General features: G+C 48.7%; 1 protein-coding gene across 1 annotated transcript in view; it reads right to left on the bottom strand.

The window, feature by feature from the left end:
• TPR (translocated promoter region, nuclear basket protein) overlaps nt 1-20,879 on the bottom strand; it is a 240,379-nt gene that overhangs the window by 5,712 nt on the left and 213,788 nt on the right. The window contains exons 69-72 of the mRNA XM_082266381.1: nt 18,530-18,625; nt 12,713-12,869; nt 12,429-12,550; nt 4,569-4,667 (exon numbers count right to left, since the gene is read on the bottom strand). Coding sequence (XP_082122507.1) covers nt 4,569-4,667; nt 12,429-12,550; nt 12,713-12,869; nt 18,530-18,625 — 474 coding nt within the window. The remainder of the gene's footprint in view (nt 1-4,568; nt 4,668-12,428; nt 12,551-12,712; nt 12,870-18,529; nt 18,626-20,879) is intronic.

Consider the following 20,879-nt stretch of genomic DNA (forward strand, 5'->3'; position numbering starts at 1 on the left):
AAAAGCCCGAGAACTCCCCGAACTCCCGAATCACTCGGATGGCATAATTCAAAGAAGGCCCCGGATCCTGCAAATACAATAGCATGTCGTCCGCATATAGGGAAACACGCTCTTCCATGTGACCCACCCGCAAACCACGAAAGACCATACTCTCCCTCAACCTCATAGCTAAGGGTTCCATAGCCAGGGCGAACAGCAGGGGTGACAAAGGGCACCCCTGCCTGGTCCCCCTATGCATCCGGAAGGGTTCAGAAATCTGCCCATTCACCCTAACCCTCACCGTAGGCTCCGTGTACAATAACCGCACCCACGACCGAAAGATAGGGCCAAAACCGTACGCCTCCAATACCCTAAAAAGATACTGCCATTCGACAGAGTCGAAGGCCTTTTGTGTATCCAGAGAAGCCACCACCCTCTCCCCAACCACATCGTGTTGTGCCTGAAGGTTAACAAAAAGCCTCCGCACATTCATTTGCGCACACCGCCCCGGCATAAAGCCCGTCTGATCCGCCTTAATCAATTTCAGGATAACCGTCTGTAACCTTAAAGCCAGGACCTTCGCCAAAATTTTGGTGTCTACATTAATCAGCGAGATCGGTCTATACGCCCCACATTCCCGGAGATCCTTCCCGGGCTTCGGAATAAGGACCACCAGTGCTTCCCTCATAGAAGGGGGAAGAACCCCTCCCTCCCTCGCAGAGTTATACAGATGAAGCAAACGGGGAGACAAAACATCCCGGAAGGTGTGATACCATTCCGACGGCAGACCGTCCATGCCAGGGGATTTCCTGGGGGAGAAGGACGCAACTGCCTTCTCAATCTCCCCCACCGAAAACCCCCTGTCCAAAAAGCCCCTGTCCTCCTCTGACAACTGCGGGAACTCAACACCCTGCAGATAATCATCAAGCTCCGACTGATCCCTGATCGAGCAGGACTTGTACAAGTCCTCATAATATTTGGTAAACTCCCGGAGGATACCAGCAGGATCCGTCACCTCCCGCCCCTGTTCTCCCAGAACACACCCCACATGCACCGAAACACGATCCGAGCGGGCCAGGAAAGCCAACAGTCGCCCATTCTTGTCCCCAAACTCAAATACCCTCCTCCTCTGTGCCAACATCACCCTAGTCGTCTGGTCAGTCAGGAACAGTTGTAAGTCCCTAGTCGCCTGTCTCCACCTAAGCAACCCCGCAGGGTCCGGAGCAGCCACATAGCCCTCTTCCGCCCCGGAAACTTCCAACTCCTTCTCCACCCTCGTAGAGGCCAGCTGACGTTGAAAGCTTTTTAATTCAGTCATATAAACCCCCCTCAAAGTGGCCTTAAACGCCTCCCATTGAAGCGGGACCTCCCCAAACCCCCCATTCTCCACCCAATAAGCGGCTATGGCTTTGGAACATGCTATCTTTATGTATTCCTCCTGCAACCAACTGGCCTCCATCCTCCACTGACGAACCCCTTCCCGAAATCCCACCCGAAGAGTGAGGGTCAGGGGGGAATGATCCGAGTGGACTCTAGGTAAATACTCCACCGAGTCCACCAGGCCCAACCCCGCCTCCTCAGCGAGTACAGTGTCCACCCGAGACAACGATTTATGCGTCTCCGAGTAGCACGAATACTCCTTAGCCAACGGGTGCGCATATCTCCACACATCCCGAAAGCCATAAGTGGTCAACCACCCCGCAAGGGGAGCCGGAGAACCAGCCGCAGCTCTCAGTCTGTCTAGTTCAGGATTCGAGACAGTATTGAAATCCCCCATAAAAAAAACCAGGCCCTCTGCCACCTCCATTGTTGCTTTAAAAATCTCATCAAGTAGAGCCAGGGAGAATGGAGGAGGCAGATACACATTCACAATAGTCAGCACCCTCAGACATACCTTAAAGACCAGAATGACATATCTCCCAAATACATCCGTTTTAACAGTGTGCACCGTTATGGGCAAGGCTTTTGTAACTAAAATGGAGACCCCCCTAGCATAAGAAGAATAAGTAGAGTGGTATCCATGAGCAATATGTGCTCTTTTCAGGGAGAGGATCCTGGAGCCCTGCAAATGAGTCTCCTGCAACAGAATCAAATGAGGCTTATGCGTTTTCAGATAATCAAAAATCAACGAACGTTTGAACTTAGAGTTCAAGCCCCGGACATTCCAGGACACCAATTTCAGACGCTCAGCCATCACCTGAAGGTACCACAAGCAGAAGGCTCCCGCCCCAGACCCCGTCCAGGGCCCTACTTTCAAGCAGAAGCTCCAGGATCCCCACCCCCGAGCCCCAGAGAACCCCCCAACATAGCATCACATCAAACACATGCCCCCCCACAAGTGCTGGCCACAGTAGAGCCTCCCTGGTCACCTGAAATGAAAAAAACAAAAACCTGTCCCAATTCCCCTCCCACCCCCCACCCTGCACCCAGCCCCAACCCGCCAAGTGCCTCATCCCGTAACACCCAACAGTACAAACAGGCAGAGTCCCTCTCCTAAAAGAGGACCATACACCCCAGCTCCAGTCCCAAGGACCTAGTAACCCAACATAGGCAGTCTCTCAGTCTCTGAAAAAACAAAAACACACAACCGGCCCCCTCCCCCCTGCAAAAAAACCTACAGGGAGACCAGGGGCGGTAAAGGAAAGAGCCAGAAAAAGAAGTTCCCGACCAAAAAAAACACAAAACCCCAAAAAAAAGGGAAGGGGAGCAGCAAAAAACAAACCAACCAAAAAGAGTCCATCCGTCCGCCTGCAAAAAAAAAACAGTTCCACATGTATGTGCACAAACTCCAGTTGACAAGCTTCAGTCCCAATCAGCCTCCAGACCAAAACTCTTTCAGGATCCCCTCGGGGACCCGCCGCAGGCACGAGGTCCCCTCGCATCCAGCCACTCAGACGCCTCCATAGGGTTGTTGAAGAAATGGGACTTGCCCCCATCCAGCACCCGCAACTTAGCCGGGTATATCATGCTGTACACCAAGTTGAGCTCCCTAAGGCGCCTCTTCACCGGTTGATAGCTAGCACGCTGCTTCTGCGTAGTCGCCGAAAAGTCAGGATAGATAGAAATGCGGTAGCCATTATACTCCAACGGAGGGCCAGTGCGTGCCACCCTCAGAATGTTCTCTCTGTCCCTGAAGTGTAACAACTTCGCAATCAAAGAGCGAGGTATAGCCCCCTTCGGGGGTGCCCTGGCAGGTATCCTATGGGCCCTCTCAATGGCAAACAGTCTGGTAAAAGTAGCTGAATCCATGTTCGCCTTCAACCATCCTTCCAGAAAGTCCTCCGGCTTCCCAGCTTCCGCACCCTCAGGAAAACCCACAAATCTGAGATTATTGCGGCGCATGCGATCCTCCATGTCAGCCAGTTTCAAAGTATGATCAGAGATAGACTGTTTAGAGACCTGCACCGTCGTCTCCATAGGTCTCAGTACAGCTTCCACATCAGTAAGCCTCCTCTCTGCAGCATGAGTCCTGTCCCTCACTTTTGCCAAATCTTGTTTGAGAAACGAGAATTCAACCTTGAGGCCATCAATATGTTCAGTAAGGGAGGACCTGCAGAACTGTATGGCCTCCATGATCTGGGATAAGGATGGTTCCACGGGGGCCGAGGGGGGGGAACCCGGCAGCCCTGCACTCACCGACTCCACGTGTCTGTCCAGCGATCGTCCCCTCTGCCTCAATCCCTTCCTGGGAGGCATAGGAGCGGGTACAGGAGCCACCGGGTCGTCCCAGACATCCCTGCCAGGGCTCGCATCGTCCCGCGCCAGCAGCGCCTCCCCCGCCTGATGTCCGGCGCCATCTTGGGCTCCCCATGCAAACCGAGCCAGCCTGTCCCCCGGGGTCGCTGGAGGTACCTTCCCGTATTTCACCATCACAGGAGTCACCCCACCGATTCCAGGGATCCCTCCCGAGCAGCCAACAGCAAATGAAGCCGAGTTTGTGCACAGGATAACGGCAGGATCACAGGCACGTAGACGGAGCTCTCCCCCTGCACGTCCTCACATACCGGCCGCTGGCTCCGCCCCACAGACTCGAAGCTGAAGCTGAGCTTTAAAGCGGTAGTATACTCAGTTTTTAAATTTCTATTTACAGGTAAGCCTATAATAAGGGTTACCTGTAGGTAAAATTATCTCCTAAACCTGCACAGTTTCAGAGATATTCCCCCTGCATGCAGCCGCTGACACCAGCGGCGCATGCGCTCTGAAGGTCCGGCGTATCTTGCCGGACCTTCAGAGCTCCTTGTCGGAAAGTGAACTCCCGCGCGTATGCACGGCAGTGACGTCATCGCGGCTCCGGCCACTCACGCGCCGGAGCTGCCGAACCCGGAAGAGATGCCGAGGGAAGATGTCAGCTGTGGGGGCTTCGTTCCAAGGTATTTCATAATGTGAAAGTATGTGATACATACTAGCACATTATGCCATTATCCTGCAGGGTTTTTTTTTTTTTTCTTTTTTCGGGGATACAACCGCTTTGAGATTTTTTTTCCTCACTTCTTATGTCTCAAGATAAAAGTGAAGAAATAGGACATAGTAGCAATAAAATGACCATTGCTTTTACTCTCACACACTGCAGCTGATGGCATTGCACCCACCTCCCTGTCTGGTGATTTGCCGTCCTCGTACAGCGGGTCGCCCGGTCTGAGGATGGAGTCTCACTCTTCTCAGGTTCTTTGGCTGACTGGTGCTTGTGTCTATTTACACAAAAATACAAAGTTAGGAAGAGACAACGATCGTTATTTATTAGAACAAATATTCTCAAAGCTGAGCTCCAGCCCCCTAAACAATTTTTATTTAAAGACGCCTCTGTATTTGTCTGAACAAGTACATTAACATTTGTAAAAAGTCTCTTACGTTTTAGTTTATTTCAAAATATTTGATCACTGACCAGATCTCGGAAGCAGGCAGGTTCCATTTTAGCTGTGGGCATCTGAAGCCCTCCTGTATTCATTTCCGGGGATTTCCTTGCAGCTGGCTACCCAGCATGCACCTCCCGATCTCGCGCCTGTGCAGTAATGTCACTACGCGCCTCTCCATCTTCCTGACCGGTTGTTATAGCAATGTCTGCGTCAGTTCCCGCCTCATTGCTATAGCAACCTGTCAATCAGAAGACGGGAGATAACGAGAGATTTTGTCAGTAGGCGATTCGCAAGGATTCCTGGGATACATGACGCCGCTATCCCAGGAGCCCTTGCAAATCGCCTAGTGACGTAATCGCCTAGGCAGCCGTCTTCTGCACTGCGGCAGAATTAAGAAAAAATGGATTTTTGTAAAATCTTACCGTAAAATCCTTTTCTCTTAGCTCATTGACAGACGTAGTCCTCGGTGATACAGCACCTTCGGGTTATGTTGCCTCCACAGGAGCAGGACTAGACAGGAAATTAAAATGCTCTGGCCACACCCTAGGGGCAGTCCCAGAGGGTATATCCTCTCTCTCTGCCTCAGCAAATCAGTTATGTCAAAAAGCAGTCTTTAGAGATTTTAACCCAACCCAACTCCAAAACAGAGGGGCGGGGACTACGTCTGTCAATGAGCTAAGAGAAAAGGATTTTACGGTAAGATTTTACAAAAATCCATTTTTCTCTATCGCTCATTGACAGACGTAATCCTCGGTGATACAGCACCTTCGGGACGTCCCAGAGCAGTATCACAAATGAGGGGTGGGAAAATGGAAATCAAATCCCAATCTAGAAGGCCCAACCGGTGCCAACTAGAAGTTTACAATGCTCATCCTTAATGATGAGACTCAACAAAAAAGAAATTTTTCAAACAGAAAAAAACTCTTGAGGTAGACCACCAGTCTCCTCAAATTGCGGCCTGCAAAACCTTGCGGCCAAATGAGGCATCCGCCGATGCCGTCACATCAATTTTATAGAATTTTGTAAAGGTATGTACCGACGACCAGGTGGCCGCCTTACATACCTGGACCACTGACGCCTGATGGCGAAAGGCCCAGGAAGTACTGAGCGCTCGAGTGGAGTGCACCCTAACAGGGAACGGAGGACTCTGACCCTTAATGGAATAAGCCTGTACCACCGTCTGTCTAATCCATTTGGCAATGGTCGCGGCAGATGCAGGCAAACCCTTTCTGGGGCCATCCGTGATCACAAAAAGTGAATCCGTCTTACGGAATGATTCCGTAGCTTTCAGGTATACTCTGATTGCCCGAACCACATCCAAGGAATGCAACGCATGTTCCCGATGATGCTTGGGCTGAGGACACAAGGAAGGTAGTACAATATCTTCATTCAGATGAAAATCTGAAACCACCTTAGGAAGAAAGGATGGCTTAGGATGAAGTACTACCTTATCCCTATGAATCACTAGGTATGGGGACTGGCATGATAATGCAGCCAGTTCTGACACCCTGCGAGCAGAAGTGATAGCCACCAAGAAGGCCACCTTCTGGGATAAAGTAAACAAGGGAATCTCCCTGATGTTTTCAAAGGGAGGTTTCTGTAGAACCGACAAAACTAAATTAAGATCCCAGGGCGGTAAGGGCGCGCGGACTGGTGGAGCCAGGTGCCGCACCCCCTGGATGAAATTCCGCACCAAGGACTTGGTAGCTAAAGGTTTCTGAAAGAAGATTGCTAATGCTGAAACTTGACCCTTGATGGTGCTCAAGGCTAGCTTCTGCTCAACCCCTTGTTGCAAAAAAGCCAATATTCGAGTCACCGAATAGGTACGTGGAGGAAATCCTAAAGATTCGCACCACGCAATATAAGTCTTCCATGTGTGATAATAGACCTTGCTGGAAGTCGCTTTCCTTGCTTTAATAAGGGTAGGAATGACTGAAGCTGACAAACCTCTGTCCTTCAGTACTTGGGTCTCAATGGCCAGGCCATTAAACCCAGCGACTGTAAAGCATGATGGTAAATTGGTCCTTGAGACCACAGACACTCCCTGAGACGAAGTTCCCACGGAACGTCTGCGACTAGCATGTCCAAGTCGGCCAGGCCGGCTTGAGGAGGCCAGCCTAGAATTTCTAGGACCACTGGTGCTGACTGGATCTGAACCAGGCGTCCCTAGAGCTATCTGGCCCCGACCATCCGAGAAAGTCTGGTCGTTTTCTGTTCCCACACATCAGATACCTGATTGCTATCAGGAAGGGTGATCTTTTCTGGTTGAACCTCAGGGACCGAAGTCACCCGGCTAGAGGCTTCTTGGCCTGTCTGGTCAACCAGATCCGATTCCTGTGGGGAATTGAGACTAATCTTAGGAAAAGGTAAAGGAAAAGATCTATTCGGGGAACGGTGACTACCGCTCCCTGTAGTACTTAAATGTTGGAAGGGAAGAATCGCACCGGTAGTAGTAGTTGATGCTCGATCTAATGTCCTGAATACCGGTGAAAACGTCCCCCCACGCTCAACCCGGGTGGGGGCGCACCTTCAGGCTGTGTAATCCTTTGCTTCGGGTTTGAGTCGGTCCTCTGTTTGTCCGACCAGCCTTTCTTGAACCCTCCTGGAGGAGTCTTGCCTTTCCCGCTTGTTCCAGCCGGGCGTGCGAACCCTTTATGGGCGGTAAAGAAAGGTCCTCGCTTGTTGCGAGGTCCCTTAGCTTTAGCAGCCTGTGGCAAAAAAGTGCTCTTGCCCCCAGTGGCATCCTTAATGATTTCATCTAGGGTGGCCCCAAATAGACGATTCCCCTGAAAGGGGAGATTCGTCAAGGTCTTTTTAGAACCTAGGTCAGCTGACCAGCATTTTAACCACAGCACACGTCTGAGGATTACCGCTGACATAGATGCATGCCCTAATAAGGGAGTAGTGTCCAAGGCTGCGTCACAGATAAACTGTAGCCCTTGTATAATCTGTTCCATCAAATCAGATGTTTCCTGGGGAATATCTTTTCCCCTAAGGTCTTGGCGTACCAATCTCGCCCATTCCGTAAGTGTCTGGGAAACTAGACCAATAACAATTACTGGTCTAAATGCTGACCCTATCAGAGAGAAGATGGTGCGGGACTCTGCTTCTATCTTTCGATCCACCGGATCCTTAAAGGACGAAGTGTCCTCCACTGGGATAACCGTGGCTTTATTCAGCCTGGAAATAGGTGGATCCACCACTGGTGGTACCGTCCATTTCTTAATGATGGATTCCTCAAACGGATAGCATCTAGCAATACGCTTGGAAATAGTAAAGGTACGTTTAGAATGCTCCCATTCTCCTTTAATCTGATTACCAAAACACTTGGGTACAGGAAAAACCTTCACCGTTTTGATGGGCTTGTTAGTACCAAAAGGAATCTCTGTTTCAGTTGCCTCTGCCGGTAAAACCTCAAGTTTTAAGGTTTCCTGCACTGCCACAACTAGTGCGTCCACCAATGCTTCTTCCTGAATTATAGCAGGAGAAGAAGCGCCCTCCTCACTGTCTGAGGGAGCTTTACCTGAGGTAACAGCCTTTGCAGAGGAACCTGCAACTGCAGTGACCATCTCTGAATCTGAGTCAGAGGTGTCAGATAGTATAGGGGTAGGCGGGGGTCGCTTTCTTGACCCTCGTCCCTGACAGGCCGCCTCCACCCGAGCCACCATAGACTCCAAAATTGCTGTAAATGCCTCTACACTCTGTGCACCGGCGGGTCCCGTGGCCCCCTCGAGGGAAACAGGTGGGGGAATTTGTGTGGCAGGGTCCATTATTATTCCAGTAACTTCCCGGATAATGTAATTCAAAAATAAAAAACTTTTTTTTTTTTTTTCACAGACCCCCAGCGCCACAAAAGCCCCTTAGTGTTACCTGCTAGGGATCCCTATCGATCGAGAGAGAGAGAGAGAGATAGACCCCCAGGCTCACCACTTGATGCTCAGAGTTTAACTGCAACAGGTTACAGCGCTGTCTTGACAAACAGGAAGTCATTTGGCTGGCTGCCCAGGAAGAAAGGAGGCGGCTCCGCCCCTCTGCACGCCTTCCAGCGCCTCCCCTAGCTCCACGAGGTGTTTGGATCACCTCAAACATGGCGGCCCCCATGCTGGAGACACGAGGCTACGCCAAAATGGCGGCTCGTGCAATCCAGCAAAAAAAATGGCGGCGGCCTGTACCGAATAGCGGTGTGCTGCAGGGCACACAACACTATCTCTGCATGGGGATTTTTGGTGTGGTTGGCGGTACCGGCCCTGGCGGACCTCATGGCCTTTGGAAGGCCTGCTATAGCTGGAGATTTGACTAGGAAGGCAGTCTACATGTCCGTGGCTTCTGACTGGTAGGTACCTTATTCTTATCACAGTAAGATTCCCAGACTGCCACTGATTACAATCTTTTTAACATGTATACAATTAGATTGTTAGCTCCCAAACCAAGCCTCCTGGCTTTTTGCACATAAAATCACACTCAAAGTAGGGGGATCTGTGCCATGTTATAGGATAGAGGGGGACTCTATCTTACCATACAGAGAGGGGCCCGCGTTCACCACAAGACCCGTCAGGGGAAAAGGGGGAACATACTACTCACCATACCGGAACCAGGCGGGCACCAACTCCTGACAGTACCCCTCTCCACCGGGGCGGGAGGGCTGTCGACCAATACGGACGCCGTGACTCATGGTCTTTGGCGTTTCAGCGAGACGTTTAACTCGCGGGGTCAGTCCCTTAATGGGACTTTGTCGCGGCCGACCCAGCGCGGAGCTATGGCCTGCACGCGCTCGTAGGCTGAACTGGGGTGACCACCGGATCTCAACATCCAGCCCGTCGCCCAGTTCAGCTTTCTTGCTTGAAGATCTCACAGAAACACTGGAGAAAAAAAGCTGTCTAAAAAATCTTTTTAAGAAAAAAATCTTGCCAGGACCGAAGATCCCAGCAAGGTATCTAGGTCCTTACTCCTAACTAGACAGAAAATAACTGATTTGCTGAGGCAGAGAGAGAGAGGATATACCCTCTGGGACTGCCCCTAGGGTGTGGCCAGAGCATTTTAATTTCCTGTCTAGTCCTGCTCCTGTGGAGGCAACATAACCCGAAGGTGCTGTATCACCGAGGACTAAGTCTGTCAATGAGCGATAGAGAAAAACATGTTTCATGCAATAAACTTCATATTTTTTGAGAATTTTTTTTCCCTATATTTTCTTATACTTTTTTGGAAATTCATACTTTGTCTACCCATTGCCCTGAAAAGTCCCACCCAGAGGGTTTTTCCTGTTGTATGTATTGATTTTGGGATGCGGGCATACTAATCTCTATTTATTTGGCTCCAGTGTAAGACAATTAAATAAAATAGGTGGAACTCCTCTTTAACCCTTTTGTAGCCACCTACATATATCACACATCAATAGCAGCGGGGGGGGTTTACACAGACACCAACTAATGTATGAAAACCTGACAAGTGGACTAATGGCTGTCAGGTCAAATGTGATCAGACAGCTTCCCCCCACCACCCCCAACTGGAAGCATTTCATCAATGTTCTTGATTGCAATGTAAACTAATAAAGCTGAATTCTAGGAATTCAGCAACTTTGCAAAAAGCGCAGGCACACTATGAGTGAAGTCCAATTAGGTGCATATAACCTCTGGGACTTATCTGTATTCACTCCAAGGATACATTCCAGCTGTAAGAGGAGAGAAGCACACAGAGCAGCTATGCCCGCCCCTCTCCTCTGCTGCCTATTCACAGAAGCCTTTGTATTTTGTGAATTTGTTATATACATCAGTGGTCTCCAAACTGTGGCCCATGGGCTGAATGCGGCCCTTTGCTTGCCTATATCTGACCCTTGGGGCACTATTCCTCCCACTGACACCAACAAGGGGGCACCATTCCTTCCACTGACATCAACATTGGGAAACAACCCCTCTCACTGACACCAGCAATGGGGCATTTTTCCTCCCACTAATACCAATGATGGGCCACTATTCCTCCTACTTACTACAGGCACTACGTAATTTTTTTACTCCCACCAACGCTGGGGCATGTTGTACTTCCACTGGCCTCTCCGGGCCCCCCCCTTACGTCTGAAGGGCAGTAACCCGGCCCTTTATTTAGAAAGTTTGGAGACCCCTGATAGATAGATATAGAGATACATATATCTATATCTATCTATCTAGTTGGTCTGGTTGAACTCTATTGGTTTAACTGGATTGACTTTTTTCAAATACAAAGGCTTCTGTAAATGGGCAGAAGGAGGGGAGGGGCAAGCATTGGACCGCTGACGTGTTTTGGGAGACACGCTGAGGAAAAGAGCGTGTCTCCGAAAACACGTCAGCGGTCCAATTACAGGGACATGATCACTTCCACATGTGGTGGAGTCATTCAATGCAATTTTTGCTCTTCATGTCCGAGTATGTTTTTGGCATTTTAACAAAAAGTTTTAAAGGTGTCCAAGGGTAATGCACTAGGTTGTTCGCGCCTCCTTCTCCCTTTCATATGCAGCTCTGAAAGCTGGCCTGGGAAGGAAGAGGGGGGGGGGGTAAAAGTGCCCAGAATTGAAGTAGTTAACCACTTGCCGACCGCCGCAAGTACATTTACTGTGGCAGTCAAGCCCTCCTGGGCAAAGTGACGTAATACTACGTCGCTTGCCCAGGAGCCTGTAGGGGGCGAGCGCGCGCTGCCTGAGGCCCGCTCGTTCCCTGGCATCCCCGCGCGAGTGACCGGCGGCTCCGATGTCCGCCGGCCACTCGCAATCTCCCGCTGGAGAGGGAGAAAGGCAGGCGGCTGATGTAAACAAAACCATCTGTCATTCTCCCTGGTGTAACTGCAGAGATCATATGATCCTGCTATGTAGGATCGTATGTCTCTGTGGTTACATCAAAAGCCACGCCCCTTGACTGTTAGAAGCAAGCCCCTAGGGACTTAGCCCCTGGATCTTTAAGTTAACCCCTTCCCTGCCAGTGTAATTTTTACAGTAACAGCGCAAATGTATAGCACTGATTACTGCAGTAATGTCACTGGCCCCCCCAAAAGTGTCAAAAATGTCAGTCAGGGGTCCGATCTGTCCGCCGCAGTCCCGAAAAAAAAAAAAAAAAAAAAAAAAAAAATCGCAGATCGCCGTCATTACTTGTAAAAAAAAACAAAAAAACAAAAATGACAAATCTTTCCCGTAGTTATTAAACGCAATAACTTTTGCGCAAACCAATCAAAATACGCTTATTGCGATTTTTTTTTTACCAAAAATATGTAGCAGAAAACAAATTGGCCTAAATGTTAAAAAAATATTTAGATTTTTACCTTTTTTTTTTTTGAAAATTTCATATAAAAAAAATTTGAAAAATATTTCAGAATTGTTGCTTTTTTTTGTTTATAGCGCAAAAAATAAAAAAATCACACAGGTGATCAAATACCACCAAAAGAAAGCTCTATTTGTGGGAAAAAAAAGACGTCAATTTCATTTGGGTACAGCGTCGCACGACCGCACAATTGTCCATTAAAGTCACGCAGTGCCGAATCGCAAAATAGGCCCTGGTCTTTGAGCAGCCGAATCCTCCGGGGCTTAGGTGGTTAAAAGCAATTCATGAAAAAATCGTAAAAATCCAAAATATATACCTGCAGAAGAAGAGGAAGAAGTGGGCGGGTCTTGGCTTGTGGAAGGAAGGTCGGTTTCTGACGGCTGGGCACTTTCCTGCTCTTGCCTCGTTTCTGCTTCCATTGCGGCTTCTGAGCCACCGCTAGAAAAGAAAAATCACCAAAATTTATGTAAAATTGAAGTCTGTGTTCATTTTTTGCCCTTCCTGGTCAACACCCCCCCCCCCCCCCCCCCCACTAAGCTATGACAGAGTTTACAAAGTTTAGCAACAGCAGTTCCTCATATCATCATAAACTAGAATTACCCTTCAGATTCGGCTTCGGCAAAGACCTCGTCTCCTTCATCCGCCGCGCCGGACTCTGCAGACGCGGAGACGTTGCCGGTGGAGGTTGTGACCATCGGGACAGACTGGGACGCATGATCAGACGTGTCAGCTGTGGGGTTTTCAGCAAAAACAGAAACTAAAAAGAAAACACCAAAAAATGTTCACCACCATCAGAAAACAAATCCAACTCCACCGACTAAAATATCAGATTGTACCGCCTGGGAAATTATTCCAATCATCTACAGAGTACATAAACCCAAAAACAAAAATGTAATATTGTAGCTTATCACTATCACTTTTATTAGATACAATTATTAAATATACCAACGCCTAACCCCATTGAGCCAGCGCCTTTATCCACTTCCTGCCCAAGGCCTTCCTATGACGTCTTGAACTTTGAGTAGGGATATCGGGATGACGGGTGCAGCTGCAGGCTTTATTCAGATGTCGTCTTTAGTTGGCGATTCCCTGCATCATAAGAATCATCATAGCGGCAATTCAGCCGCTTGATCGTTGTTACAGGCGGCGGGAGGGGATGTCCCTCTGGTGCTTCTACCGGCTCGCCCGTGCGATTGGCGAGCCGGAGAAGGAATCCGCCGGCGGCGGAAGTTCAGCATAGGGAATACCTATGACGAGATGGTCTCCGGCAGTCTATGTAATTTTCTAGCAAAAACAATGATTTTTACATGTAGGAGCCAAGTGTCAGAATAGGCCCAGTATGGAAGTTAAGGGGTTTAGGATCATGTGACTGTCGTGATTGGCTGTCACGGCGGTCACGTGATCAAGCAGCGATCCTGAGCTTTCCGTTATTAACCGGTAACTGTTGGGAGCGTGCTCCTGGCACATCTATATTCCACCAATTCACACAAATATGCAGCCGCTTGGCGCTAAGGCCCTCCCACCAGGAGGCCACATATTTGCGTGCGGCTGGCGCCAACAGGTTAAATTCAATAAGAAGTGTCCCTTGTGCTTGTAGCTGTTGTCATTGAAATCTTCAGTCATCTGCCCCTTTTCCCCATCCCCCCTCCACAGCAGTAAGTTTAGTTGCTGCGGGGGTAAGAAAGCCACCAAACATGTTGCAGGCACTCGTACAGACAGCAAACTATGCCCCGCCCTTTCCAGTTCCCTCCCGAAGCTGCACATCATCGATGGCCACTTTATGAACTGAGGAGGCAGTCCGTTCTTCATTCAAAGAAAGCTTTTCATTGGTGGAAGTTCTAGTACAGCTTCTATGAATGGAGGAGGGGCGGGCACAGATGGCACTCGAGTCCAGCCCAGTGGCTGCATTACCCCCTGTAGCACTGGAAGATTACCACTTCAGGGGTGTGGGAGAAGACGACTAAGGCTCCTTTCACACAGTTTTTTAGACAGACCCAAATCGGACCATAAATAACTTTCTATGGAGCGGCGGGTGCCAACGGACATCCGCTGACATCCAATCCGGTCTGCTAAAAACAGGCGTATGGGGATCTGTTCCCCCATCCGTCTGGCGGATCGCTTCAAATGAAAGTCAGATGGGAAAGGACAGGCGGTTCGTTTTCCATCCAGCAGCTCCATAGGGAACAATGGGCTGTGTCCGTGTCTGCTCTGCATAAGCTGACTGCTGACTACTGAAGTCTCACTGTATGGTTATGAGTAAGCGATCGGTTGTATCTTGAAACGCGTCAACCTGACACGTCTGTTTCGAGCACTGTCTGTATGTTTCATCCATGAGGAATAAAGGGTCTCACTTTTGGATTTCTATTGTTTCGGATGACGGATCTGACCTGCACCAGGCTTGGGAGCTTGCACCTGAGCGGCTTTTCTCTGTTTGCCTTCATGCTCTGCATAAGCTGACATGGACCGGTCATCCACCTGCTCAGCAGACAAATTCCCAGCTGAGCAGGCGGATACGCTAGCGGAGGGTGCCCCATGTGAAAAGGGCCTGGGACAGCAGCAATCAGCACAAGGGACACTTAAATGTAATTACTACCCCTTTGTGCTGATTTTTTATTTTAATTTTATATTTAACCAGCCCCCAGTTCACACTAACTCGCATGCAAATCGCACAGGAACCCCATCGATGTGCAAGTCACATCAATCAGTGGGGTGCGATTTTTAATAGGCTCAAATCGCACCAAATCTAGAATTTTGTTTTCTTTTTAATTTCAGGCCAAGTACATTTTCAGACAAATACTTCTTGTAACGTTCCCTTTCTACTGAACTGAAATCTCAAACAGCGGCACCACCCTTCTGTGATCTACAAAACACCTCCCCCTTGATTTAATAGTGATTAGGATAGGGAGATTTGTACTCCAGATCAGGAGGGCAGCTTAAAAGGTGATCCCATTCCTCCAATGTACAGTACAGTGAGAGGAGTTGTCACCCGAGGACAGGAAGTGCGTAATTGGTAGGGTAACCAACAGGATTTTTTTTGCTCATCAAATGTTTTTTATTGAGGTCCATTGAAGGAAATGGAATGGGGGGGGGGGGGGTAGTACGGAGAATAGATGGGGGGGTGGGGAATATATTGGGGGGGGGGAATAGACAGGGAGTGTAAATTTACTGTCCCCTCAAAATAACTCAACACACAGCCATTAATGTCTAAACCACAGGCAACAAAAATCAGTACACCCCTAAGTGACAATCTACAAATAAGGTCCAAAGTATCAATATTTTGTGTGGCCGCCATTATTTTCCAGCACTGCCTTAACCCTCTTGGGCATGGAGTTCACCAGAGCTTCACAGGTTGTCACTGGAGTCCTCTTCCCCTCCTCCATGATGACATCACAGAGCTGGTGGATGTTAGAGACCTTCCCCTCCTCCACCTTCTGTTTGAGGATCCCCACAGATGCTCAATAGGGTTTAGGTCTGGAGACGCTTGGCCAGTCCATCACCTTTACTCTCAGCTTCTTTAGCAAGGCAGTGGTCATCTTGTAGGTGTTTGGGGTCGTTATGTTGGAATACTGCCCTGCCCCCCAGTCTCTGAAGGGAGGGGATCATGCTCTGCTTCAGTATGTCACAGTACATGTTGGTATTCATGGTTCCCTCAATAACTGTAGATCCCCAGTGCCGGCAGCACTCATGCAGCCCCAGACCCCCAAACCCCCCCCCCCCCCCACACACACACACACACACCTTCCAAACGGCATCAAATAGTGGGTGTGGTCAAATTTCATTAACAGTGGGAGGGTCTTAAAGGGGCATTGAATACAAGGAGTGTATTACGTACAGAGTGCAGGGTTTGGGGGGTGGCTGCACACAGGGTGCAGGGTTCAGGGGTGCACTACACACAAAATACAGAGTCAGCCTTCTTACCCCTGCATTTCCATCCATATCTCATTTTCACCTCTCTTCAGCTCTGACCTCTGCATGCAACCCCCTCTCCACTGCCCCATCTTCTCCCCACCTCTTTAAAAGCTCCACTATCTTCCACATGTCTTACTTTTGTTGCTGTATTAAGCTGAAGCACTAAGTCGGCTCTAATACTTCCCCGCACACTGTATTTGGCTCCGCCTCTCTCACACTCACCCAGTGAGGGTGTAGGCATTTACAGGTGCACCCCGGGCACCTGCATCTCCCCTGTACCCATTCTGCTTTCAGTGGGAGCCACTCAGAAAATCAGACCTGGGGGAGCCGTTGGGAGACAAGCTGTCACTTGAAAACACTGAAGCCGGTAGTGGTGAGCAGGGAGTAGATGGCTTGAGCCAGAGGTGGTGGAAAGGAGTTTCACCAAGTTCCAGCTGAAAAAAAGCCCTGCCTACACATGATTGTAAATTATGTTGTCTCTCCTCATAGATGAGTACTATGTGGTCTTTGCAGCCTTGATGAAGCAATCGGCGAAACGCGTCAGCTTTGGAAGAGCCAATACTCAGTGCTTCCATATTTAGTTAGTTTCAAATCCGCATGCATCATTCTATGGGGATTTTATAGATTATAGATGTTCTAGCACTTAGTCTATTAACCACTTGCCGACCGCCGCACGACTATATACTGCGGCAGTCAGCCCCTTACAGGCAAAGTGACGTAGGGGTACGTCGCTTGCCTACGAGCCTGTAGGGAGCGCACTCCCGCCCCCGCTTGTTCCCTGGGGAACAAGCCAGCGCGTGTGACCGGCGGCTCAGATGGCAACTCGCGATCTCCCGCAGGAGAGGGACAGACAGCTGATGTAAACACAACCGTCTGTCATTCTCACTAAAGTAATCACAGAGGCTATGCGATCCTGCTATGTAGGATCGTATGTCTCTGATTATATCACAAGACACGCCCCCCACAGTTCGAATCATGCCCCTAGGGACATACTTAACCCCTTGATCACCAGTAAAGTTAACCCCTTCCCTGCCAGTGTCATTTTTACAGTAACAGTGCATATTTATAGCACTGATCACTGTAGTAATGTCACTGGTACCCCCAAAAGCGTCAAAAATGTCAGTCAGGGGTCCGATCTGTCTGCCGCAAAGTCGCAGTCCAGCAAAAAAAAAAAAGTAAAATCACAGATCACCGCCATTACTTGTTAAAAAAAAAAAAACAACAATAAAAATGACAAATCTTTCTCATAGTTAGTAAACGCAATAACTTTTGTGCAAACCAATCAAAATACGCTTAGAGCCGGTTCAAACAGGCGCGACCCGACTTGCTGGGGCGACCTGTGAAGTCAATGCAGGTCGCTCCAGGTCGCCCCAAAGAAGCTCAGGACCCTTTTTCTAAGTCTGAGTGACTTGTGTCGCTCCTATTAGAACGGGTCCTGTGCTAATCTATGGCAGGCGACCCGCGGCGACTTGTCAGGCGACCGGGTCGCCTGACAAGTCCCCCCAGTGTGAACCGGCTCTTATTGCGATTTTTTTTTTACCAAAAATATGTAGCAGAAAACAAATTGGCCTAATATTAAAAAAATTGATTTTTACATTTTCTTTTTTAAAAATTTCATATAAAAAAAAAAAATGTGAAAAAGTGTTTTTTCAAAATGGTCGCTTTTTTTGGTTTATAGCACAAAAAATAAAAAAATCGCACAGGTGATCAAAAACCACCAAAAGAAAGCTCTGTTTGTGGGGAAAAAAAAAAGGACGTCAATCTCATTTGGGTACAGCGTTGCACGACCGCGCAATTGTCCGTTAAAATCACGCAGTCCCGAATCACAAAACATGGGCTGGTCAGGAAGGGGGTAAAATCTTCCGGTCTTAAAGCGGTTAAAAATGCGCTCAAAGACATGTAGCTAAATACATTTTGGCCTAAATATATGACAAAAATTTAATATATTGGATATTTTTTAACTGTCAAAGCAGAAAATGTCAATTTTCTCAAAATTTTCGCTCTTTTTTTATTAATATCGCAAAAAATGAAAATCGCACAGGTGATCAAATACCACCAAAAAAAAGCGCTGTTTGTGAAAAAAAAAAAAAAAAGGACGTCAATCTCATTTAGGTACAGCGTCGCACGACCGCGCAATTGTCCGTTAAAATCACACAGTGCCGAAACGCAAAATCGGGCCTGGTCATTGAGCAGCCAAATCCTCTGGGGCTTAGTAATGTTCTTTTTAACTTGTCAAAATAAACTTTTTTATATTTATAGAAAAGTTTGTAAGCCCCTCCTACTGGCCAGCACAGTACGAGATCTTCTTGCCCCTTTTTTTTTTGTACAACACGGATGATGGCCATATATATTATAGTATCTCTTTAGGTATATAGCCCAGAGGTTGAAGATTTATGGTGTCCCTTGATGGACAAGAAACAAAACTACATTTTTGTTTTTGGCTTTAGACGCCCCTTTAAATCAAACAATGCCATCTGTATTCCAATATGATTTTTAGCGCTGTTGTACCTGGTGCTGCAACCTGAAGCGGTGTAGTTGGAACGCTGCGACCTCCTGACTCTTCTTCGTGAGCAAGGAATAGAGGCGTGTCATACATTCCTAAGCCTACAAATACGATCATGTAAGTTGGCAAGCAAGGGAAGTTATTCCTTATAGTTACAACAATGCTAAAAACACTATCAGTGGAAAAATGAATGTATACAGTATCTCACAAAAGTCAGTACACCCCTCACATTTCTGTAAATATTTTATTCTATCTTTTCATGTGACAACACTGAAGAAATGACACTTTGCTACAATGTAAAGTAGTGAGTGTACAGCTTGTATAACAGTGTAAATTTACTGTCCCCTCAAAATAACTCAACACACAGCCATTAATGTCTAAACCGCTGGCAACAAAAGTGAGTACACCCCAAAATGTCCAAATTGGGCCCAAAGTGTGAATATTTTGTGTGGCCGCCATTATTTTCCAGCACTGCCTTAACCCTCTTGGGCATGGAGTTCACCAGAGCTTCACAGGTTGGCACTGGAGTCCTCTTCCCCTCCTCCATGATGACATCACAGAGCTGGTGGATGTTCGAGACAGGGTTCATACACATTTTAACCAATAAAATTCCATGACTTTTCCATGACTTCACGTAAATATTCATGACCTAAAGTTTCATGAAATGTCTATGTATACACGTTAAATAAGAAAATCCATGTCACACCCAGCATATTTTTACTAAAATAAATGACAATCATTGTAGTGTACAGTACCTCTGCAGTTAGGGTTTCGTTTCTGGATACAGCGCGACTCAAAATGGTATCTTGTTTTACAGTGGATGAGATAGAAGCACCACTGCCGCAGCTGGGAGCGGGTGTCACTTCGAGCGCACGGGTGAAAAAGCTGAGAACTCTGATGTAGGGGGGGACTCTGGTGACCAAAGACCACTTTCCACATAGTGAATGCACTAAGGAAGGGAGGGGGGGTCCTGATACAAGGAGGAACCTTTATAACAGTGCTCCCTTACATCAGTGACCCCCCCCCCCCCCCCCTGTAGTCTCCTCTCCCCAGTCCACACATGTCTGACTTCTCCTGTGATCCCCATCCCGACAGCACTCCCACTTTTGACTCCTCTCCAGACCCCCTCAGAGACTGCAGACATGATAAAAGACAAGAGATGGTCAGAGATTACGGACATGATAGAAGAGATGGTTAGAGGCTGTGAACATGGTACAGGAGGTGGTCAGAGGCTGCGGACATGGTACAGGAGGTGGTTAGAGGCTGCAGACATGGGTACAGGAGGTGGTCAAAGGCGGTGGACATGGTACAGGAGATGGTCAAAGGCTGTGGACATGGTACAGGAGATGGTCAAAGGCTGTGGACATGGTACAGGAGGTGGTCAAAGGCTGTTGACATGGTACAGGAGGTGGTCAAAGGCTGTGGACATGGTACAGGAGGTGGTCAAAGGCTGTGGACATGGTACAGGAGGTGGTCAAAGGCTGTGGACATGGTACAGGAGGTGGTCAAAGGCTGTGGACATGGTACAGGATGTGGTCAAAGGCTGTGGACATGGTACAGGAGGTGGTCAAAGGCAGTGGACATGGTACAGGAGGTGGTCAAAGGCGGTGGACATGGTACAGGAGATGGTTAGAGGCTGCGGACATGATACAGGAAGTAGTTAGAGGCTGCGGACATGGTACAGGAGGTGGTTAGAGGCTGCGGACATGGTACAGGAGGTGGTTAGAGGCTGCGGACATGGTACAGGAGGTGGTCAAAGGCTGCGGACATGGTACAGGAGGTGGTCAAAGGCTGTGGACATGGTACAGGAGGTGGTCAAAGGCTGTGGACATGGTACAGGAGGTGGTCAAAGGCTGTGGAAATGGTACAGGAGGTGGTCAAAGGCTGTGGACATGGTACAGGAGATGGTTAGAGGCTGCGGACATGATACAGGAGGTAGTTAGAGGCTGCGGACATGGTACAGGAGATGGTTAGAGGCTGCGGACATGATACAGGAGGTAGTTAGAGGCTGCGGACATGATACAGGAGGTAGTTAGAGGCTGCGGACATGATACAGGAGGTAGTTAGAGGCTGCGGACATGATACAGGAGGTAGTTAGAGGCTGCGGACATGATACAGGAGGTAGTTAGAGGCTGCGGACATGATACAGGAGATGGTTAGAGGATGCGGACATGATACAGGAGATGGTTAGAGGATGCGGACATGATACAGGAGGTGGTTAGAGGCTTGCAAGGGGGTTAGAGGCTTGCAAGGGGGTTGGAAGGCGCAGGGGAGTGGAGAGCACTGGGGGGGGCAGGCAGGGAAAACCAGGGGGGATGTAGAGCACAGGGGGAGGGGGGGAACTGGAGAGCACTG

This window comes from Pelophylax lessonae, assembly GCF_965119305.1.
Source record: "Pelophylax lessonae genome assembly, chromosome: 8".
Classification (NCBI taxonomy): Eukaryota; Metazoa; Chordata; class Amphibia; order Anura; family Ranidae; genus Pelophylax; species Pelophylax lessonae.